General features: G+C 37.0%; 1 protein-coding gene across 1 annotated transcript; it reads left to right on the top strand.

Moving 5' to 3' along the window:
* The first annotated feature begins 821 nt into the window (after positions 1–821).
* LOC123535711 (uncharacterized) lies at positions 822–17,345 on the top strand. The gene is made up of 10 exons (XM_045318457.2): positions 822–1,268; positions 2,406–3,293; positions 4,222–4,265; positions 4,792–4,859; positions 7,358–7,487; positions 11,014–11,152; positions 11,465–11,587; positions 12,213–12,349; positions 13,111–13,877; positions 15,228–17,345. The coding sequence occupies exons 1-10, from the start codon at positions 960–962 to the stop codon at positions 17,315–17,317; spliced, it is 4,695 nt and encodes a 1,564-aa protein (XP_045174392.2). The 5' UTR covers positions 822–959; the 3' UTR covers positions 17,318–17,345.
* The last annotated feature ends 7,963 nt before the right edge of the window (positions 17,346–25,308 follow it).

The following is a 25,308-nucleotide window of genomic DNA, read 5'->3' as shown; positions in this document are numbered from 1 at the left end:
TTAAATTAACCTGGTCTTATTCACTCATTTAATGATAAAAAAAATATTTTTTCTAATGGCATAATGTCATAAGATTATTCTTAAGTAACATCAGTCATTTTATTGTTAAGAAATAACTTAGAATATCAAAATAAACCTTCTTGACGCTTCGTGTCGTTTCTTGTCGCTAAAATGCTTCTTGTCGCTTTTTAGTGAGACCCAACAGTGAACTGATGAGGGACACACGTGCACATTTTTTCCCTCCTGGATAAACGGTTATACCTGCAATTTCAGCGGATGTGTTACTGGCCTCGTCCAAATAAAGATTCTATTATTATTATTGTTATTATTATTATTAGATCTATTTCATTCAGACATAAATTTCATTTGCTCAAATATGACAAAGATAGTTATCTAGCACGTTGTTTCGATGATTTTATGTCCTAAGATATCTCCGACTGTCCAACCGCCTAGAGCTAGGAGTTTCTGAACACCATTTATGCCTATAGTGACCTTTGGCATTTTGGGATAATTTGGTTGGTAATCAGTTGGTATGGAGAGTAGAGACTGCACTTTCATTTTACAGAGTTGTCCCAGTTTGAGAGGTGACATTGGGGTGAACACGGACTGGAATTGACGATTGAGGATATTGACCTTCTTTTTATCATCAAGATATCTCCGACTGTCCAACCGCCTAGAGCTATTCTCAGTTGGTGATACTTTTGTGTTTCCCAAGGCTAATTTCTAACGTTACTAGAAGAAAGATAACTCTTTCCGAACACTCAGAGTTAACGTTATACTCTGGACGTCATAAAGGTCGCAAGCGTCATTCAAAAAACGTCACTTACCTCGTAACTTAGTTTCAGCGTCTCGGAGACAAACATTACATTAGTAACATTTCCAAAATTGTTTCAACAGCGAGCATAGTATGATCTGCTAAAATTTGTGTAAAAAAGCGGGCTTAAACCATAACATTTGTTATGGAAGCTCAATATAATTTGCTGAAATTGATAAGCGATCGTGAATTAAAGCACGAAAACAAGTTAGATGACGAGGATCATGTCGTGGAAGATAGCAACAGCGTGGTGACTTATGCCTTTCCAGCCTTTCTGTCTTCACAGCGATTTCCACGCAACCGCGTTAAAAAATTGTTAGACCGTTCCTTGTACCAAGGAGTGTCAGCAGAGGTTGAAGCGGAAGGTCTGTTTATACAGTTAACTGGAGATGGTTTTCCGTTCAGACAGGTTTTCCTTGGACTGACACAGAGAGAATTCTGCATTATAAAACAGGTATGGATTCATTTTTCAAATTTTATTATTCACATTATTAACAAGCGCAACTTTAAGAACAGATTGAAACAAAGTATCCATCTACCATTAATAAACACTGTATTCACATTTTCTTTCCGTCCTTGTGTCACTGTCCCAACTAGGGCAGCGCATGCGTCATACCTCTACTCCATATAACACTCCCGGGGGCATGCAAGCTCTGTCGGCAAAATACTTGGATTTAAATGAGCATAATAAACTTAAATGAAACATATCTGTCAAAACGGATTAAACTTCAGCAGACGCAAACTGCTAATTATTACGGTGCGGGTGATTTTGCCCGCATATGCCAGCACTGGAGATTGTTTAAAAGAGCATTATGGATACAACACACTAAATATCTGTTCTTCTTTATTCTATATAAAATTGACATGTTTCCAATGACTGCAGCACACATCATAAGTGCTGAATAAAAATAAAAATGAAAAGTGTGTGTGTGTGTGTGGGGGGGGGGTCATGCTTGATGCAAGAAAAATGTTTTCAGTCAAACACCCAAACTGCAAAATCAGCCAAAATATGAGACCTCAATTTGTAGTGGTGGTGTATGATCTAAGTTTCCATGACATATTCTGTCATGTTATTATTTCATTATGAAAATGCTACCTAGATGTCTAGCTTAGATCTGTCATGTGATTTTAGCAAAAAGATTGCCAAGAAAATACGGAAAGTTAGCCTTACAGAGCAACCCGCCCCCTCCCCCCCCCCCCCCCCCCCCCCCCCCCCCCCCAACAAAAAAAAGAAAGCCATAAAAAACTGAGGACTATTTGAATCTGCCATTATACATTTTTCTATTTAGTGTCTGTATGCCTTGCTGCTGAATAATCACGAGCGAAAATGTACATAATAACTTTAATTTTGTCACTATCAGAATTATCCAACACTATATATGACTTTCAGACTTGAAGCCGTATTAATAGATACATTTTACTTATAATATCCACCCTTGTCCAGAACTGTAGAGCATATATATATATATATGATATCAACTATATCATGTCATGTATATTAAAAATAATTAAGTAAAATAACAAAGCATTAATACACCTACTCATTTTTTGCGTGATTAAAAAAAAAAAAACAAACGAACTTCTGTTTTAGGAGATTGAGAATTTTGAACCTGTTTTGAATGACAAGAGGGATATTGAGATCGCCAACCTTGTTGTGGACCAAATAATACCTCTACCTGTAATACGTTTCCTGATCTTGGACGATAGTTCAAAGTATTTCACAATTCTGACGTACCCAGGAATGCGATACCGTTTTCAAATGTGTCAGCTGGACTCTGACTCTGATGATATGTGGCAAAAATGGCGGGAAATAATCTTAAGCCTTAGCGATGATCCAAAAAGTACAGACCCAAATATTTGGAAAACATCATACGTGATTGCTTTACACAGCGGAGTTGCAACTAGAAGCAAGGTTAAATCAGCTTACGCCAAGCCGCTTGGTTTTGTGGCAGTTCGAAATGTTGGTATTCAGACAACAGAAAATATGATAGAAGAAATTACCAGTAATGACAATGCTATAAATAAAACAAGTGATACAGGTCTTGAAAAAGATAGCGATAGCAGCTCTTCGTCCGAATATGACTTTTTGGAAAAAACAAAAATTGGTTACAAACCGAAGGATAGATTAGCCGTACTGTTTACCAGAAGCAGTTTTGCGTCGTACAACGACACTGAAAATATCATGTGCCCAGACACAGAAGATACGATGAGGTCCGACACAGAAGATGAAACAAGGCCTGACGCAGGAGATCGTATAATGAAACCTGACACGAAATATATAATGAGGCCCGATACAGAAGATACGATGAGGGTCGACACAGAAGATATAATGAGGCCCAACACAGAAAATATAATGAGGCCCGACCCAGAACAAATCATGAAGCACGAGCTACGAAAAACAAGGTCCCTTAATGATCTACCTGACTCGTTGTGTAAAATGCTAGATACACCGATCGCGGAACCTTCAACTTTGAAGAAGGTAATTTTAGAAGAAACCGCTTTACCTTTATTATGATGTAAACAAATAAGTTCTTTTATAATGACCCCGTAATAGATCCGATACGTATCGCTCTGGCCTGAGGCTGCAGCGCAGTAGGGTCGAGCCTACCGACAGATGAACGCCGATAAACTGACACACCACGAAAAAGAAAAGGTCGTATGGCCCGGGCAATAAGTTTAATCAGCAATTAAACCGGGTAGTAAAGATCTTTTAAATAATGTGCATGCTATTTATGGCAAGAAGGCACACACACCGACCGTTTACACTTCTCTTTATCTTTATCTTGGTATTTTATTTTTCTAATTTCCACAAAATTATGTGCATCATTTGTATTGCTCTTTTCATTAACAATGCCATTATTATTTGAGAATCGATCTGAAAATGATTAAGCAGCCTTTCATCCACCATAAAGACGTTGCTATATGACGTCAACGTCAGAAACAGAGTGACGTCCCAGTTACCCGGGGCCGTTATGATTATGGCGCATGACGCACACTGCGCCATAATTAATCTCAGAATCTGTCAACGGCGGCTGTAATGACCGTTTTCAACGTTATATATAGTAAGGTATAGGCCTATAATGTGATTTATTAATAAATTCAAAACTAGAAATGTCGTTGTTTTAAACTTTCTGCGTAAATATGTGAAAACAAAGTTATACCTTTATACGAAGTTCTTTATTTCCATCACTGTACGTCGAAAATAAGGGTAGTTTTTTTTTAAAATTTGTATTTCACTTTCCTACCAACTTTATGCGAATTTTATGCATATAGTTTTAATACTTCATTTAGTTCTTATATCGCATTAGATTCTTACGCCAGACGGCCAGTTAAAGCCGCGGCGCATTTCTTTTGAAATTCGTGTTTTCTTGTATTTTCCAAATGTGAACATCATTGTTTATTTTCAGCTGTCAAAGGTCGGGGATAGTATACGCGCAAGTGGAAACGAAAGGTAGGTTAAAACCGAAAAGATAACATCACTGCAATTACAAATTAATGACTATATTCGATATATGGCATTCACCATTTGGACGTTACAGCTATGGGTTCGAAACCCTGCAAAGATACTTCCTTTCATGTGAGCAAGTCATCAAGCTATCATGAGCTGGACACTAAATGCTCACCCATGCTTGAAATACCATCAAGCTGGACGTTTTGATATGATCTAAATTGCGTCGGTGCGACCCAGTAATACGAACATTGAAAAGATCTTAATCCGACTTCTTCTTCTCGGTCGTCAGTTAAACGATTTTGAGGGGTCACTTATACAACAACTCGTTTATTACGACACCAGTCTATTAGTAAGAAAAATAACTAAGATGCTGATGGTTTTAAGTCAGTGGTTCAAATGTTCATTGTAAAGTTCACCTCACAGTCAACAATTTTTGCAACTTTTGAATTATATCATAATATCGTTACTATAGAAACGCTTATCAATAACTTTTGTTTTGATTCCATGGCACTCTGTATTTTGATAGTTCCAGTGAATCTGACAACGATCTAGACGAATGGACTGGAGAAGCCAAATATACAATGGAACATCGTGGTAAGTTATTTTAATCATTGGTTAGTACGCAAATAAGTTTGAAGTCCATGTTAGAATTGCTTAACCTTTAGCCTGCTAAATATCTAAAATGGACTGGTCCATCATTCAATTTGTGCAACATCACTCATTATTCAAAGGGGTGTTCACTGAAAATTTACTGACTGAATAGCGAACAGTGTAAGACCATGATCAGCCTGATCTTGGTCTGCAGGTGTTTGCAAAGGCAGAATCACTTGCCGGCAGCATGCTTAAGGTCAATACATCAAAGGCTAGTCTGAAAGGCTCTTTTTTTCCGGTCAAATTATTTTGGAAAATGTCATTTGTTTTCAGCCGGAATGCTTTATAATTAATCAGACTTGAACAGATTTGTATCAAGCAGGCGTTTAAGGAAAGACACATATGTTTCGTGTTTTTCTGTTTTTGTAATTTTAGCTAAAATTCTAACCAAAAGTCATTTCCTTCGAAATATTAGCATCGTGAACTATCATTATTTTTATACAGTTTATAAATTGCAAAGTCATGAGTCTATGAATTCATTTTTGAACGATATCTCTCGAAACATTTTTTAAAAACAAATCAACTTTATATTTAAGAAATGGATTTGCCGATCCTATTCTGTCGTTTTTTTCGCATGAACTCCGAAAAAAAAATTCTTATATTTACATTATATTTCCTTTCCATCTGCAAACAAGGTTATATTATAAATTGCATACATTTTGTTGCATTTAACATTAAAATCAGCTTTCCGGTAATTCTGTTCCTCCATGGAACAACTGCGACGTCATCTCAGGAACGTTCCCGACGTCGTCAAACAGTGGTCCGTTATCACTAATCACCGTTGTCGTAACTTTGGCGCCGTTCATACAAGATGAACGTCATAATTTTCAATGGAAAAGAATTGGGAATTTCGCTCATAAAATGGAACTAAATTATTTTCAACTTATTGTTTTCACCTCTTAACTTTTGCAATTCTTGTCAGAGCTGCTTTAGTATTGAGATCAATAGGGTAGCTTAGCTGATAGAAAGTAAAGACTAGATTTTAAAACGAAATTATGACGATTAAGGGACTTTTGCATAGTTTTTGATAGTTTTGCATTTGGGCAAAGTTAGAGCATGCATTAAATTGAAACCTATCCTTAATGGATATCTTTTGTTCATTCGTCGAAATCAGAGGGACACTCCTCTAGATTACATAACAATGCCTTTTAGGCCGTTTGGAGTTCAGATGCAAAGAAACTAAATCAAGAGGTAGCAGCACGGGTGATATAATAATGCGCATCTTTGTGGCAATGGTTTTATACCTGAGAAACTCACGTTTTCGATTCTAACACGTTATCAAGGATAATTATCTACATGCTTACGGACTCCATCAAATACTCCATGACGCTGCTGCATGACGTTTGACGCAATGACGTAATAATTGTGACGTATAAACTGTGATTTTGTTGCATGATAATACACATTTCAGTCGTCTATATTTAAGAAATTATATATCTCATTTTGTGATTTTTCGTTGAATAAAATGATTGATTGACGTTCAGATGCGAAGGAATTTTATCACGAGGGCTCAGTCCGAGTGATATAATAATACGCATCTGAACGATAAATAATGATTTCATTCAAAAGCAAATCACTGTTTGAGACTATATCATTTCTATCAAGGTATATCATCTATATCTTTAAAGATATTCACCAGATATTTGCCTGTTTTGTTTGTGTTTTTTTCTGCAAGCTGCTATAACATTTGACGCTTTGACGTCATAACTGTGACGTACAAACTGTGTATGTGTTGCATAATAACACACAGTTTCAGTCTTCTTTGTTTAATAGGGAAATGAATCGGACCGTGTTAGAATTATTGGAAAATCTATCGGGCTGTTCTACTTGCTTCCTTTCAACCATACCGTTTGTGGTCATTTTTATGATTTTTGACAATAATGGCAAAGACTTTTGCAATATTTGCAAACACACACGTTTTTAAGGTTTGAGGTTTATTGGTCGTCCTCAAAATTTAAAAATCATGATATGCCCACGAAGGGAGGCGTATAGCTCTATAGTAATTGTTTAGTCTATCTATACGTTAGTTTGTCCATCTGAAACACTTTCTGCCTAAATTGTAAAAAAAAAAAATAACGATGGAATCCTGTTAAACTTTACACAACTATTTAAACTAAATTGTAAAAAAAAATAACGATGGAATCCTGTTAAACTTTACACAACTATTTAAACCTTAGTAGAAGCTTTGTCGTACACAAGAGGCAGAATCTCTACATCTACTTCAAGTCCTTAAATCATTAACTCTTACCTCAACTGGCACTCCACTTTTGAGAGCTTTCGTCACTTACTTGTAACATCTGTTGTTTCTCTAATTGATATATCACAGTTCATTTTACAGTTTTGTGTTTTAGAGCGATATTTAAAGTAAACATTTCTGTAAACAACGAAGCACAGAAAAACTGTCTTATAAAGAGTGGGTTTTAATTTCTTTTCTATTTCAGAGACTGCTCGGTCTGCAAGAGATCTATGGAGTTTCGTGCGTACACGGGTTGTTCCAAGACAAAAGTCCAAAATTATAGGGAGATTTCAACGTATCGTCCACCTGGCCCACTTCAGAATACTGAGCAGGAGGTTTGATTTTGACAATTCAATCAGTGACTGTAATATTTAGACATGTGTGGGTGGGTTAGGGGACGGCTGGCCAGCCATCCAGCTGGCTTTCTGAAGGTCGGTGGTTCTACCCAGGTACCCGCTTATGATGAAATAATGCACAGAGGGGTACCTGGCGTCTTTCAGTCATCAAAGCTTGAAAGTCGCCATATGACATAAATTGTGTCGGTGCGGCGTTAGACTAAAAAAACAACAAAAAAGTATTTAGATGTAGAATGAAATTAAGAAAAATTCTAAATGTTAAAGGTTTCAGTTATATTTTTATCAAAGAAAATAATGAATTTTCGAACGAAGTTAAAATTTAACATCTGCACAAAAGTGCCACAGGGTAGCTAATATGAAGCAGACCATATAGACCTTCTACACAACCAGGTGAAGTGGGCGCGGCAGCAGCCCTTAGGTTGTCTGAATAATTTGTTCAATGATGTACGAGGAGCGTTTGAAAAGTAGTGGCGGGCTGTCCATACCTCAGTCATTTTCCAAGAAATGACTATGTGAGACCTTCTCCACCTGCCCGTACACATTTTTACAGGTGCAAAAGCCACTCATGAAATGCATTTTGGAAGCGTTCTTTAGATATACTGTTAATACACTGGTATAGAGCACTTCAAATTGCGCTACGCGTTTCAAAGCGGCACCCCCTTACGCATGAATACATGTATGGGTTCAATTAAAAGTTACAAGGGGAAAGATCAGGGCTATATTGTGGGTTTGGCAAAACCTGGATATAATTATCTTTGAGGTATTCCTGTACTACGGGGGTGAGCGATGGGCCGAGGCGTTGTCATGTAGCAGCTTGATGCCACGCGCCTGTTCTTGGGCACTTTGCTGTGTAGTGGTCGAGACAGCCGAGAGGATATTTTCTTTGTAAAATATACCAGTCAGGGACAGGGACTCGAGCCACAATTCTATCGGAGTCAAAGAGCAGGGCATACATAACCCGCCTGACGCTTCTGCTCCGCCGAGCAATAACGGGGCTCTCGTTACTTTCACCTACCCACATTTTATCATTTTCTTTATTGTCAGGCTCAAAAAAAGTACAGCCACGTCTCATCACCTGTAACAATTTCTTTGATACGCCTAGATTCCTTGTTTTTATATTTGACGAGCAGGGCAGAAGCTCAATCTGACTAAAGTACTTGATCTTCTAAACGAAGATCTGAGAACGACCCATTCACATTCGTCTTCTGTATATTTTGGATTTCCAACATTGCTATTTTTATTTTCGCAAATCTATTTTTATTTGAACCAATCAAACAACTTGTTCGAATGTCAGAGTAAGAAAAATTTGCAGTCACTCCAGGGCTCGAACCCGGGACCTCTCGCTTACAGAGCAAGTGCCCTACCGACTGAGCTAACCGGCTATCTGTCGTCTTTCAACATAAAAATTGTAGATATCAAAAACCAAGGCTTTTTAAAGCTTGCAGAATGTTGTAAGTTATCTTTTGATTGGCCAGCGGAAGGGTCGTCAGAACGAGGCTATCAATAGCTCGTTGTCAGATCCTATGCGTAGCGTAATAGGATATGTACTTTAGTCAGATTGGGCAGAAGCTTTTTCTACTCTCTCCCTCTTTTAGCTCAGTAGGTAGAGCGTTGGTCTACGGATCGCGGGGTCGTGAGTTCGATCCTCGGGCGGGGCGTATGTTCTCCGTGACTATTTGATAAACGACATTGTGTCTGAAATCATTAGTCCTCCACCTCTGATTCATGTGGGGAAGTTGGCAGTTACTTGTGGAGAACAGGTTTGTACTGGTACAGAATCCAGAAACACTGATTAGGTTAACTGCCCGCCGTTACATGACTGAAATACTGTTGAAAAACGGCGTTAAACCCAAAACAAACAAACAAACAAACTCTCCCTCTTTTACCCAGGGATCAATAAATGCAGTGTCCAGCGTGCACAAACCTTACGTTAGGCTTACCCTTTTTTTAAATCAGAAAACCGCTGACGAATTAAGGCCCGACATTTCCCCTATGTGCTCCACTGTGCATCTTGTATCTTTATCGATTATTACTTTTACAGCATCAATGTATTTGTCAGACACAGCAGTCAGAGGGCGCCCTGGCCGGGCCTCATTGTGCTGGTTCTCTCCTCTGTAAAGAGAGATACCCATCAGGCAATAGTACGGTATGGCAACGCACTGTCCCCGTACACTTTGTGTCAAAGTCGGCTTTAATTTCTGATGCGCCGATGACAAGCAGTCCGCATAAATTACAATTTTGCGAATATTGCAGCTAGATTCAGCCAGTATGATATTCTACATGAATTTCAACTGTTATTTAAACACAACCAGAAAATAACCTACATACATGTAGAACAAAATCTATCTCGGGTTATTCTGCAATAAACCACTCGCGTGCAATGACGTCGTGCGATCCAGGTGCGTAGCAAGTTCGTAAACTTGTTATTTCTTAAATAAAATGTGCTTTTGCACGTGATTTTTGGTGCCATTTCCGTCAGTTGGACAGAAAAATCAATACTTTTTACATTGATATGCCACACTTGTGGGTGCACATGCAAATGGTGAAAATACTGGACTATTGCCATTACTTTTCAAATGCTCCTCGTACTTTATAAGAGCAAAACGGCAAGGTCCCAAACTGCGAAACCTAGGATCGTGAGGTCGGGCCCCGTCCCTCTTAACCAAATTACATACTTTTTTCTGACAAGAGTGTATGAGGGATTTACACATTGCGCCGTTCTCTTCTAGAAACTAAACTTTTGTCTTTTGCGCTACTACCCACTTAAAGTATTAACATTTTCCCGGAGGAATAAGATATATGGCATAGATTCAAATACATGTGAAGAATATTAATGATCTCTTCTTTGCTTTATTCCAAACGCGAAGTAGGGCAAACAATGCTAATTTATGCTATACCATGACGATGCTTCGGTTCTGCCAATATTATGTTAAATATGTTCTTCTGTGCCGATGTCCTTGCTCTTCAACTACAGACTTGCTGGAAAAATAAATGTAGATATGCTCTGTTTCATCGATATTCTTGTTCATTCAGTCATATAGTTATAAAGCAAACGATGTCAATATGCTCTGCTGTGCCAATGTCCTTGCTTAATCAATAATAAACTAGTAGTTCAAGGGCAAATAGTTACAAGTTCAAGGGTCTTATCTTCGCTCAAACAACATAGTTAAAGCATAAACAATGTCGATATGATCTGCTGTGATGAAGCCGTTGATAATCAATTATACTGTTCAATGTCAGTATGCGTTACTGTGCTGGTGCCTTTGTCCAAGTAAATTATACAATTAAAGGCCAAGCAATGTCAATATGCTCAACAATGTCGATGGCATTCATCAATCAGTCATACAGTTGAAAGGCAAACAAAGTCAATATGGACTACCTTCCTTTATTTCAGATACTTTGATTTGACTCAATCTATCAGACAGGCAAAATGCAAACATTAACCCATTAGATCATACAATCAAGGGGAGACAATACCAATATGATGCACTTTGCTTTATTCCAGAGACGATACCCTGGCTCAATCAGTCATAGAGCTAGACGTCATGGACGTGTCCTTACAGCTGGCCTACATGTCGAGGAAACTATTTCTTGCAGTAACCGCAACAGATTTGGATATTTTTACTCGATCACACGGGAAAGAGGTATATAATAGTGCCAATGGCAAATCTTTCTGTTTTTGTTTTTGTTACAAGGATTTATAAATCCGAGATATATATAACCATGTGAAAGTTTAAGTTCTCGTCACTTATTCATGGAAACATCCAAGTTATCCAAATCAAATAAATGTTAATGATGATCTAAATACTAAACTCATATGCTTGGCGTGCTATGAAAATAAAACTATTTATAATCGATTTTTTTTTTCAGATATAAGAACTATACATATATTTGATCACTACTAGTACCATTATTTTTGGAATAAAATAATGGACGGTAATGATAAAATTTTCCAGATTAATGGATCCCTCGAGACGATTTTAAAGTTCAGTGAGAATATACGTAAAATGGTCATCACCGAGGTTCTAAAATCTCGTAGCCTTTCCGGGTCTATTCACGCACTGAAGTTCTTCCTACAGGTTTGAAATTTATACTCTTACTGAAAGTAACTCGGTTTTTTTTGTATAATACTCATCGGTTTATATCCCGGTGGGAATATCCGGTCCAAGGGTATTTTTGTGGTAACGAGGCTAACAGCATGAGGACCATAATGAAGAATATACGGACGTGTTAGACACAATTCTCTCGGTTTAAAAAAGACTCATATTCCTATCCCAGTGTGTAGAATCTGATGTGAATTGACATAATTATTTTTGATGGATAAAGGTTTGGGCACCAATCTTCTCAAAGTTTTTGGTGCACATTACTTTGGAGTGGACAAAGTTTAGGGAGGGGCTGCAACCAGACCTTTACTATCTTCTTGCCCCTAACAAAGTGGCAGTCAGAGGTGCTATTTACATTCATTGACAGCTCCAGTTCACAAAGCTCTGACGACTGGTAATATATTTTTGAAATGTCAAGTCATACGCATAAAATTTCTTTATTCTGTAAATCTGCATAATATACTTGGCATACATCTATAACGAAAGTTATGTATAAAAAACATTCTTACAGAGAAAATGTCATTTTAGCCTTTGAACTGTACATGAAACAGTCCCAAGATCCAGTGACAATTTATTATTTAATGAAACTTCTATTTTTCAGGTAGGATTAAAGCTCCTATTTCACCTGCACGACTTCCAGTCCTTAATAGCGATTGTACGAGGTCTGACGTCACTTCCGTTATATCGTCTGGACAGAATTTGGTTAACATTCTTCATACAGGAGCCATTTGCTTTTTGGTAACTGTAATATTCTAAATAAATCAGTTTTTAAATAGTTTCCGCCAGTTATTCAAAAGGATCTGTATCAACTTTTGCAGTGTGAGATTTAAATTTCCACAATGCTTTCAATTTTATGTTTAAAACGGATAAAGCACCTGTCCATTTGGCTGTTTAATGTAATTAGGTTGGAAAATTGCACATAAGCGTAAGAAGATAGAACCATAATAAATGGAGGTAATAATAAACAATATATTCAATAATATTTTCTTCTTTTTTACTTACTCTTCAAATCTTAGGCAAATACGCTAGGAAACACTTATTGAAAATAGGATTTAACAAGAAATAGATTGTGTTGATGACAAAATCTGTAGCAGCCACATTATAAACAAAGGCATCATGAGCCTTTAACAGCAACCTTATACAATAGAAGATCTTTCGAAATCTTTTAAGAACTTCCCACAGTGAAGTTTTTCTCATAAACAGACTTAGTTTCAAATTGAGCCGGATTCTTAATGCTTTGTTGCATGCAATACTCCAAAACACTCTTATATTTCGGTGTTTGTCTTTTTTACAGCAAAGTCATGAATTTCTCTCTTAATATCTCTGTTCTTCTTAAGACTACGTTGACGTAGCATACTGAATAATGTGCATGTCTCTAGGACGGTTCTTTTCAGGATTTCGACTGAAAAACTTCATATAGGCCAAGTAAGTGGGCATAATCGCGCTCTATAGTTAGATAAATTTTGAAATTTATCAATTCTAACCTGTTTCCTTTTCAGCCATTTTCTGACGCTAGTGCAGTTCTTGAATCCGACGAAGCAACATGCTGCATATTTTGCTCGTGTGACCACGTGCTTGAGAAGACAAAAGCCGTTCATACCATTGCTGGACCATATTTTGGAGCATTGTTTGAAATGCAAGAACGAGAAACACGGTGATTCTCACCAATGGCAGTACAGAGATGTAAACATCGACCCGATGTACACAAAATATGACAGCAGGGAACAGTCTGAAAAGTCTGACTTAAGAATGCCAACTCATGACACGGATTTACAGTCACACAAAGACAAGCAGAGAAGTAATGCTATTCCAGAAAACGGAACAAATGACATGTCTTTGCCAGTGAGGCTTGATACTCAAGACTCGACAAACGTAGAAGTTTCTCCTAGACCTGTATCATCCCGTAGCAGTAACAAGAAAAAACGTCATTCCTTCAAACAAATACTGTTTGACGGATATCTTACTGATCTGCTTTTCGGAAAGAAACCGAAGTACCACGTGGCTTTAAAGAATGACTCAGTTGCTCAAGGAGGGCTTGGAATAGAGGAAAATGGTGAAATGTTGTCTCAGACGAATGATGAGAAAGGCTGTCGAAACAATTTGAAAAAGTCTCCTCTTTTGATGCAGTATTTCGATAATACAGCTAGAAATATATTGTGTTCAGCTGTAAAAGAAGCTAGAGAGTTGATTGAACGTGATGAAATGTCCATTGACAGTGAAGATGATAGTTCCGTATATAGTGGCACAAGTTCACCGGTCTACATGAGTATGTTTAGTTAGAGTATTTGACTTTGGGTCTTTTATACACAAAATGTATTTCCTTGCACATGTAGAAGCATGCCGTAATTCATTGTCTGTATAGGGACGAGAAGGTTGTTGCTCATCTCATCATCTCTCATGGACCGTGTCTGGCTTGCTATTACTTTGCTTTGTTGCGTTCTGTGTTTCAAAGTATAATCTGGCTATAAATTTGAAAGCACTTTGGCAGATTACCCACTCAATACAGAAATTGCAAATGATGTTTTATTTTAACGAAGTCATCCATACAAATATTTTGAACAATTATAATACTTCTTACATTGAAACGATACATTATTTCATATAGAAGATGAGCACATTAACAATGGGACAATTATGTTTCTAAAGATATATCTTAAATATATATATGTTAGTATTACATGTAGGCCTACCCTCTCTCTTTTTTGTATGACGCAGGCTTGCATTGACTTCCATCAGATTTGCACCACTAAAATTATGCTAGTTAAGTTAAGGAACTGAAAACATCATTTCTATGTTACAAATGAACAAAACATTTTGAGAGTTTGATTGAAGCAAAAAACTATCTCTTGAAAGATGAAGCCTTTAAAAAGAATTCTAATATGCTTGTTTCTGTTAAAACATGCTTACTATAAAATGATGTCACGTTAACGGGTGATGACGTCAATGTTGTTTATGTTGCGACCAAGAAAGAGCGCTACTAAACTTTACCTTCTGTTTTAGATAAAGGTCATATTAGGATCGAATAATGTATTTTGTATAATGTACAACGTATAATAAAAACATTGTTTTACTTAAATTAATACACTCAAAATCGGTTATACGTCGCCAGAATAATTCACTTGGGCTACGCTCTCGTGAAATTATTCCGCGGACGTATAACCTCTTTTTCTTGTATTAATAACGTTAAAACACGATTTTTTCTATACATTGTTTCTTAATTGACCCAAAATATTGAACCTTGCGTACATACTGAAGCATATAAGAGTATTACAAGCATTTTACATACCAGTCAGTCATATTGAAAACTAGATATCATGATCAAAATATAGAATATCTTTTTCCTCAATTTCTTCTGTAAGGTAGGCAATAATGAAGGTTAACAAGTGTTCAGGTTTCTTATCGTAATGCGAAGTATCTCTTAAGGCAAAGGTTGAAAACGTGCATACAAATATTTCAGACGATTGAGTACATAATACACACTTGTTCTTAAACTCACAGAATCTGACTAGTAAAAACATAGCCGCCTTTAACGATAGCTGTTTATTTACATCTTCTTTAATTCATATTTCATTCAAGCCGTCAGCTACTAAACTGAGTCCTGTTTTTTTCTCTCTAGGTGATCATCCGGGTGAAGGTCTTCGAGAAGAAAAGGACATAGAAATTGAATTTTGTTTACAGGAAATGCCAGAGACGAAGTTTGAAGAAAACAGTGAAACTTTCAAAGGTAGCGATGCTAAATCAAATGAAATAAAAACAGAAAGAAGCATAAAGAGACCACCTGAATTAAAGCTGATCGAAGTTAGTAAATCGAACTCTGATGACATTAAGCACGTAAAAAATTTACTCGACGATGCTGATGATGCAGACAATGCAAACAGAAAGTCCAAAGCAAAATTATCAGAGAAAGGAAAGATACAAAACACAAACACAAGGAAGAAAGGATTTTTAAACCTGAAGCAGATAATGAAAAAGTTCAGAAAAGCGAAGAAAGCTGATTTTAAGCATATAAAAGTTTTACAGAATGACATTGATGAAATAGCCGATTTAATGCGTTCTTTCGAAGCATTTGATTTTGAAGAAGACGAAAGAGAGCAAGCAGCTGAAAGCAGTATCACAACAGAGACAGTGAGTGAACATAATGATGAGTTCACAGTGAACACAAAACATGTACCCGATATGGGGAGTCCTTTAAAAACAACTGACTTTGAAGAGGTTAAGTCTACAGACACAGTAGACAAAAATAAAGCAACCGAGGCGAACAGCGGGCAAAATGTTGAGTTCAAAAAAAACTCTAAATCTGTACTAGGAGGCTTAAGCAGGTCTTTCGAAACATTTGCCGATGAACAAAATGGGAAAATGCCAACAGTAGCCACAAAACACGTAACAGATATGACGAGTATGCAAAGTGACGATTTCAAAACGAGCATTCAATCTTTACCTGACTGGAAGAGGTCCATTAAACACTTCGATGACGATGTACAGGTATCACAAGTTGATAAAAATGCAGCAATAGAGAAGAAAACAAAATCTTTCTCAGATATCAACAACTGTTTGAAAATGTTTGACGTCAGGAAAGACCAATATTATTCAAACGATACATTGAGCGTACACAATTTCAAAAAGCCCTCACAATCTTTACCAGATATGAAGACTTCTTTCTACAACATTGATGCCAAAGAAGATAAAACTCAGTCAACAGTGGACAAAAATAACGATACAGAAAAGGTAACAGAAAATAAATTTAAAACGACCTCAAAAGCTTTACATCATATAATGAACTTTCGAAAGTTGTTTAGCACCGAAGAACTAGAAAATAGTGCAACAGAGGAAAACAATAGCGAAGATTTTGCAGTAATGGATAATAATGATGGCTTCGAAACGAATACAGAATCTGTATCATTCAGGCCCAGGAGAAAATCGTACGTACCTGAAATAGTAGCAATGGGCAGAAGAAAATCAATGTTTGAAGAAGCGATTGCCAACAAGTTTGAAGAAGAAGATGAAGCATCAATTTTTGAACATTTAAAAAGCACCAAATTAAGTGAACTGAAGCAGAAGAGGTCAGCTGTTTTCGATCTTCTTTCTCCGGACGAAGAAGACTTGGCAGAAGACGATAAAAAATCTGAGCCTTGCATCACTGGAAAAAGGACATTGATAGAGTCTGTTACAAATTTGTTCGGAAATAACAATAAAAGCAATAACTCAAGCCTGGAAATAACCAATGATGAGTATCTGGCAAATATTTGGTGTAAATCGGTGGTACGACTTCACGCTAAAATGGGAATAACTATGAATCGTGAAAAAGAGAGTATTCCAATTAGCGGTGACAGGTGTCTTGGAAATTTGAAATTGTCTACCGGCACTTTTCAGGAAAATATTAACCAGAATTCTCTAATTATGCTTGTCAAAAGTGACCATGATATAGAATATGCCCAGACTGCTTCATCACATGTAAAAAGCAGATTAGGGTACTATGATACGGTAGTTGAAAATTGCCCTGGAAACGGTCAATGTTCTCTATGTAGTAACAAAGCATGCTTGTATGAATCTGGCATCTGGAATCACATTTTAGATACTCAGATAAACCTGTTGAAAAGGAGGATACAGTCACGTCAGAGAGTAAAACATTTTTTAGATTCTGTTTTTACTATAAACAATTTCTTGACAGATTTTGATATTTTACAACTGTCAACTCAGTCAGGATAGAAAACAAATATAACAGTAATAAAAAGTGCTTCAGTGTTCGGTTCTTGTGGATTGAAAATGATATACACATTTCTAGTCCTGAACGTTTTCATACTTTATATATCACCCTTTACGATTTCAAGTTTAATATACATGTAATTTCTAGGATTGCCACAACAGCTAGTACCTTAACCTGCAATGTTTTATTCTGCTCGAGTTAATTTTGCCAAGTCTGGATCCCACGAGGCGCTTGTGCCGCTACTGATCCAGTCTGGCAAAATCCACAGGAGACGAATGCATTATTGCAGGTCAATGTACTGCTTTAATGAACCTTTAATTATATACATGATGGGGGTTGGATACAGAGTTTTATATTCATCGGCGAAACACAGGCTGTAATTCAGACAGAAAAATCGTGGGTATATAATATATAAAAAAAATATTATAAGGAACGAGCAATACCTCGGCTCATGAACCGGACGATCTGTTTCTTATTTATGTGATCTTAGAGTAGAGAACCTAACCTTTCTCGGATGGTTTCTGGTCATCACTACCTGCAAACACCAATATTCAGCTGTGGCTACACTATGATAAGCGCTGTGGGCTGCCTACCACCTACTAAAGTTCTAAACTGATGCTGTAGATAGGCGTATATCATATTATCCCATCACTCCTTATATAAATCATCGGATCATGATTTGAGCCGTGCCATGGGATAACCAACATAGTGGCTTTGCGACCAGCATGGATCCAGACCAGCCTTCCTGACCTTATGCAATTAGAGAAGCTATTAGCGAACAGCATGGATCCTGACCAGACTGCGCGGGTGCGCAGGCTGGTCTGGATCCATGCTGGTCGCAAACCCACTATGTTGGTTTTCTCATGGCACGGCTCATTTATGTTATATGACTAATCTATATTCGTCACAACCTTACTGGGATAATTAAGTAGCCGTGGAAAAAGTTAATTTCTGATGTCATTAACTCTTATTTAATGAAATATGTACTAGTTTTGACTATTGACAGGCAAGCCATTCATTAAGTGTGGTGTATATTTATAGACAATTCAGGAGAGTTTTTATTTACATACGTACATACTGACTGATGCTGTAACTAAGTGTATATAATATATTAGATAATTCACAGGTGTTTAAGTAAATGCTGTCCATAACGCCCTCAATCACTTTAATTTATCTACTTTTAACTACTATAGCAATTGCCACAGTGGAAAGTACTTTCAAAATGTCAACTTTGATTTACATCTAATATAAAAAAAATCTACGTTAGTGTTTTAACGGGTCGCGTTTTAACGGGTCGCAGTTTCCTTCCGTGAGGGCGGAGAGGGGGTGTGAGTGGATGGAGTGTAAACTGCGAGTTCCAGTCCCTACTCCTTCGACTAGAAATTACTAACATTGGGACAAGAGTCCTGTGTATGGGTGCCTTACATCTGGCACACTAAAGAACCAGGGAAGCTTTTGGAAGTTGAGCGACTTCTGTATCAACCAATTATTGATTCGCTTTATTATTGTCCATTTCGTTCTGTCGTTATGGCGCCCCACCGAACTTCGCCCTGCGGAACGTCGTTATGGTGCCCCAACAATCGTCACCCCGCCGAATGTCGCCCCTTCAAACGTCGTCCCGCCGACGTCCGGCGGGATGCCATAACGACGTTTGTCGTTGTGTCGCTGCGACATAACGAAATCACGAAATGGCACAAATCAGCCAACATACTTTATGGCACATGATGCTGATCAGATGACATTGTTATACAAGTACTCCGAGAATGGTATAGGCAGTAGTCCTTGCTCCATCGTTGAAATATTGACTTTGAATGAAAGGTTCAAACGGCTTGTTTTTCACGACAGTCCAGGGGCGCAGATGAACTGAAATGAAGAGTACGCGCCGTCGGTACAAGGGTCCGGGGGCATGCTTCCCCGGGAATATTTTTAAAGGATAAGGAACGCCTTACAATAAGTTAATTTCATAAGAAAGCCGTCCTGAAGCTTTTCACTGAAAGAATTTTTAAAATCGGACCACTATTGAAAAAGGTATGGCTGTTTGAAAATTAAGAACATGGCTGATCATGGAGGCAGCCATTTTAGGGTGTTTATGACGTCATTTACACACTGCTGAATACTTTATTTAGCAAATAACATTTTGAATAGAATACTTTCATATGTTGTTTGAGTGTAAGATGTAAAATATGGCAAATCCTTTCATCATAGCTGGAAAAAGAAGATAAATTATTTTACAGAAATAAGTAAATATGTATCTAGAAATTTGATAAATCCGCTATTTTTTTGTTGCCATGGAAACAAAATGACCTCCATTTTGATCTGAAATATTTAAATGCTTATAACTTCTCATTTTTAAGCCGATTTTGAAAATTCTTTCACTTCTTTAAATGATTTAAAATCTTCTAGCAGACAGAATTGACGTAAGAACAACATTGCCTTTCCCTTTTAGCTAGAGGTGCGTTTTGATAAGCGGTCTGCAAATGTATAGTCCTTATAAATCACACAGTAATCGGCAAAATGACGTGTGCTGGACGACACAGACACAGGTATAGGTCATTTATATAAAGCAGAAGTAGGATAGGACCTAAGACGGACGCTTGAGGTACGCTTGATATAACTGGAGCCGAGCTGGATGTTGGCCCATTGACTACAACTTTTTTGACTTCGATGACCTAGAAATGCTTTTATCCAAGCATGAGTGGAGCCCCTGATGCCATAATAGACTAATTTTACTAGCAGCCTGTCAAGATGGACTACATCAAAAGTTTTGGAGAAATCCATCAACCTGACTGATGTATTGATTTAACTAAAAAAAAACAAGGATAAATATCAAACAGGGAATGCCAGTCATGGATAAAACCCACTAGTTCCGTTTCGCAAGACTGCCAGGTACGAATTTTCCACCAGGATATTAAATTTGTTTACATGATCTACAAGCTATACAAGTTAAGAAAACTGGCCTATAATTTAAAGCTTGATTTTTTCTCCTTTTTAAAAAAATATAGGCAGTTAAGCCTCCGGCCAGTCTGAAGGCACAGAACCAGTGTAAAGGGATTTATTGAATAAGATATTAAAAATTGGTGCTATCACATTTGCGCATTCTTTTAAACTTTGATTCTCGGTTTAATCAGATCTGGACCTGGTGCTTTGTAAGGATTTGAATTTTCAATAAGGTTTCTTACACTATTTTCTGTTACATTTATTTTAGACAGGCTGGCAAATAGTCTAGATTCAAGGTTTTGTAAATTATGATCTGGATCACTTTTGAAAACAGAAGAAAATTGTCTGTATATGATTTTAGAATATCTTCGGCACGGGGCCTCCGTGGCCGAGTGGTTAAGACCGCTGACTTCAAATCACTTGCCCCTTATCGATGTGGGTTCGATCCATCCAGCTGGCTTACGGAAGGTAGGTGGTTCTACCTCAGGTGCCCGCTCGTGATGAAATAATGCACGGAGGGGCACCTGGGGTCTTCTATGACCTATAATTGTGTCGGCGCGACGTTAAACCCAACAAACAAATAAATATATCATTGGCACTAAATTTTAAATCACAATTTTCTCTTAATGGAGCAATGCCACAAGAATCATTGCGTAGATTTTTTTTGTAAAACCCCAGGTTTGGTTGTACCATGGTTGTGTTTTTCAAAACTACAAACACTACTAAACATGTAATCCCAGTAAGCATTTCGAGTTTTGTTTTGAATCAAAGATTTAATTTTTTTTAGTTTAGAGAACAGAGTGAGATTATTACTTTTCTTAACTTCATTAATATTTAATTTCAAAATTCAGCCATGGAAGGTGTTGTTGACCAGAAACAATCTTACTCGATATATGACTTGAAACTAATTCTTCTTCTTTATTCTTAAATTAGTTCCATAATTCTTGAAATCTTCTATACTCCTTTACTATCTCTCTTACACAATGTCGTACTGTTCACTTATCCTTTTCCATTTCTAAATAACATATCCTTTCCTCTAACTCTAACCTCTCAATTCCACACTCTCCCTTTTCTAAGCATTTTTCCTGAGTATTTATACCCTTTTCAAGAACTGCATCGCAATAATATCTTTACATGTGTTTCAGAATATTCATAGCAATTTCAAAAACTTGTCAATCAAAATGTCCATTATGTTAACGTAAAATCGTAAACAACAGGTCTAATCAATCACCTTTGGGTACCAGTGTGCCCATACCACGTGACTTTCACGTCATTTTTCGGGAAACACGGCAAGCTAAATTGATAACAACTTCGTTGATTCGAAACTTCAAAGCAATGTAAGTTCTTTATTTCTTGATCAAATTTGGCCAAATATAGCGCAGGCAAAGGCAAACAGTGTATACCACACGTACAAGTAAATGGTTTTATAAATAGCCTGAAAACGGGAAAATTGGTTTCGTTACAAAGAAATAGCATGGTAAGACCACAGGAGCCTGAAATTCTATCTATAATGCTCCAAAATGGCTAAATATAAAAATTACCCCTCCTATATATATAAAAAAAGAACAGGAATGAAACAAAACCGTACCCCGCCCACTTTTTGTAAACAAGAAACTTCGAAAAACAGAAAAGCATCTCTATACGAGCGGTCTTATTTTGAAGAGGACAAAAATATATACTAGAAACACTGCTTACTGTAAACTGTCTTCCTTTTAACTAACATAAAATCATCATTTTCAATACCTTTTCGTTCATCGCCGAAACCATTGCGTGACGTCACATACATGTACCTGTTTCACAGCCTCGCAGTTAATTCGATATACTTTCACTTCGATGTGTCATAACTAATTAAGGGTCAAATGCAACATTTTTATAAAAAAACACAGGATTTCCATACCATATCGCAGCGCTCAGGTTATCTGCCATAATAAAAAATAGTCACTATGGAAGTTTCCAATTTTTAAATTTCCCTCCAGTGAATAATGGAGTTACTTCCCCTTTTGTTTACGTTTTTGTTTTGAAAATATTAGTTGAATACATTGACAAACAAATGCAAATAGATAATTTTTATTCATGGAAAAATGAACAATAAAATATAGAACATAAACAATATCTTACCTTTATTTCTTATCGAAGTGAAAGTACATCGAATTAACTGCGAGGCTGTGAAACAGGTACATGTATATGTGACGTCACGCAATGGTTTCGGCGATGAACGAAAAGGTATTGAAAATGATGATTTTATGTTAGTTAAAAGGAAGACAGTTTACAGTAAGCAGTGTTTCTAGTATATTTTTTTGTCCTCTTCAAAATAAGACCGCTCGTATAGAGATGCTTTTCTGTTTTTCGAAGTTTCTTGTTTACAAAAAGTGGGCGGGGTACGGTTTTGTTTCATTCCTGTTCTTTTTTTATATATATAGGAGGGGTAATTTTTATATTTAGCCATTTGGAGCATTATAGATAGAATTTCAGGCTCCTGTGGTAAGACGGCGAGCAAGTGTCCTTTTAGATAGAAAAACAGATAATTATGGGCATGAATGGTGTCGTGCGTATTACCGATTCACACGGACTTAATGCCTGCTCTTTTTGGGATCTTTGTAAGAAAAAGTTAGGTATGATTATCAGAAAACTGTGGAAAATGCAAAATATGCTAAGGTGGCAATCCTGCTAATATGGCAAGCCTTTTATTTAAAAAAAAATACCGTTTATTGAGTAGCACTTCTCAGCATACAATATTATGCCGCATAACTTGTATATGACTTCGACAGTATGACTTTGAAGAGGAGACAGTAAGTAATTTCCTCCAAGAAAGATATTAATTGCTTTACATAAAACAGAAATTATATGCTATGGATTTATGTGAAGCATGTGAAAAGTAATAGTGAAAAACACTATTGTTGCACATCCCCCTGAATTTTATTAATTTAAAATGGAATATTTGTTTTTCATGCATTTTTAGCTCACCTGTCACAAAGTGACAAGGTGAGCTTTTGTGATCGCGCAGCGTCGGTCGTCCGTGCGTGCGTGCGTGCGTGCGTGGGTCCGTAAACTTTTGTTTGTGACCACTCTAGAGGTCACATTGTTCATTGGATATTTATGAAAGTTGGTCAGAATATTCATATTGATGATATCTAGGTCAGATTCGAAACTGGGTCAACTGCGGTCAAAAACTAGGTCAGTAGATCTAAAAATAGAAAAACCTTGTGTCCTCTCTAGAGGCCATACTTTATAATGGATCTTCATGAAATTTGGTCAGAATATTTACCTTTAAGATATCTAGGTCAAGTTTGAAACTGGGTCACGTGCCATCAAAAACTAGGTCAATAGGTCAAATAATAAAGAAACCTTGTGACCTCTCTAGAGGCCATATTTTTCATGGGATCTATATGAAAGTTGGTCTGAATGTTCATCTTGATGATATCTAGGATAAGTTCGATACTGGGTCAACTGCGGTCAAAAACTATGTCAGTAGGTCTAAAAATATAAAAACCTTTTGACCTCTCTGGAGGCCATATTTTTCGATGGATCTTCATAAAAATTAGTCTGATTATATACCTTGATGATATCTAGATCAAGTTTGAAACTGGGTCATGTGCGGTCAAAAACTAGGTCAGTAGGTCAAATAATAGAAAAAGCTTGTGACCTCTCTAGATGCCATATTTTTCACGGGATCTGTATAAAAGTTGGTCTGAATGTTCATCTTGATGATATCTAGGTCAAGTTCGAAACTGGGTCAACTGCGGTCAAAAACTAGGCCAGTAGGTCTAAAAATAGAAAACCTTGTGACCTCTCTAGAGGCCATACTTTTGAATGGATCTTCATGAAAATCGGTCAGAATGTTTACCTTGATGATATCTAGGTCACTTTCATAACTGGGTCACATGCCTTCAAAAACTAGGTCAGTAGGTCAAATAATAGAAAAACCTTTTGACCTCTCTAGAGGCCATATTTTTCATGGGATCTGTATGAAAGTTGGTCTGAATGTTCATCTTGATGATATCTAGGTCAAGGTTGAAACTGGGTCAACTGCGGTCAAAAATAAGGTCAGTAGGTCTAAAAATAGAAACACCTTTTGACCTCTCTAGAGGCCATACTTTTCAATGGATCTTCATGAAAATTGGTCAGAATGTTCAACTTTATGATATCTAGGTCAAATTCGAAACTGGGACACGTGTGGTCAAAAACTAGGTCAGTAGGTCAAATAACAAAAAAAACTTGTGACATCTCTAGAGGCCATATTTTTCATGGGATCTATATGAAAGTTGGTCTGAATGTTCATCTTGATGATATCTAGATCAAGTTCGATACTGGGTCAACTGCGATCAAAAGCTATGTCAGTAGGTCTGAAAATACAAAAACCTTTTGACCTCTCTGGAGGCCATATTTTTCAATGGAACTTCATGAAAATTAGTCTAAATATTCATCTTGATGATATCTAGATAAGATTTGAAACTGGGTCACATGCAGTCAAAAACTAGGTCAGTAGGTATAAAAATAGAAAAAGCTTGTGACCTCTCTAGAGGCCATAGTTTTTATGAGATCTTCATGAAAATTGGTGAGAATGTTCAACTTGGTGATATCTAGGTCAAGTTCAAAACTGGGTCACGTGCCTTCAAAAACTAGGTCATTATGTCAAATAATAGAAAAACCTTGTGACCTCTCTAGAGGCCATATTTTTCAATGGATCTTCATGAAAATTGGTCAGAATTTTTATCTTGATGATATCTAGGTCAAGTTTAAAACTGAGTCACATGAGCTCAAAAACTAGGTCACTATGTCAAATAATAGAAAAAACGTCGTCATACTCAGTTCAAAACTGGGTCATGTGGGGACAGGTGAGCGATTCAGGACCAGCATGGTCCTCTTGTTAAATTTGACAACTGTAAAATCAGATGCGCGTCTGCACCCGTAAGGCGGTGCTCTTGTTTTCAAGTGTTTCAGACATTTCATATATTTTTTTATACTGAGATGATATACAGTGCATAGCTCGTGTTATATGTAACGATTTGCAAACGTTCTATGTATCTTATCCTGTAATATATTGTTGTTTTAATAT

This window comes from Mercenaria mercenaria, chromosome 17 (genome assembly GCF_021730395.1).
Source record: "Mercenaria mercenaria strain notata chromosome 17, MADL_Memer_1, whole genome shotgun sequence".
NCBI lineage: Eukaryota > Metazoa > Mollusca > Bivalvia > Venerida > Veneridae > Mercenaria > Mercenaria mercenaria.
Note: the sequence above shows the minus strand (reverse complement) of the source record. Positions and strands in the feature narration are given on the sequence as shown.

Coding starts and splice junctions, on each gene's coding strand:
- LOC123535711 (XM_045318457.2), top strand. CDS start 960: ATGGAAGCTCAATATAATTTGCTGAAATTGATAAGCGATCGTGAATTA. Junction 3,294..4,221: donor AACCTTCAACTTTGAAGAAG/GTAATTTTAGAA, acceptor GTTTATTTTCAG/CTGTCAAAGGTCGGGGATAG. Junction 4,860..7,357: donor ATATACAATGGAACATCGTG/GTAAGTTATTTT, acceptor TTTCTATTTCAG/AGACTGCTCGGTCTGCAAGA.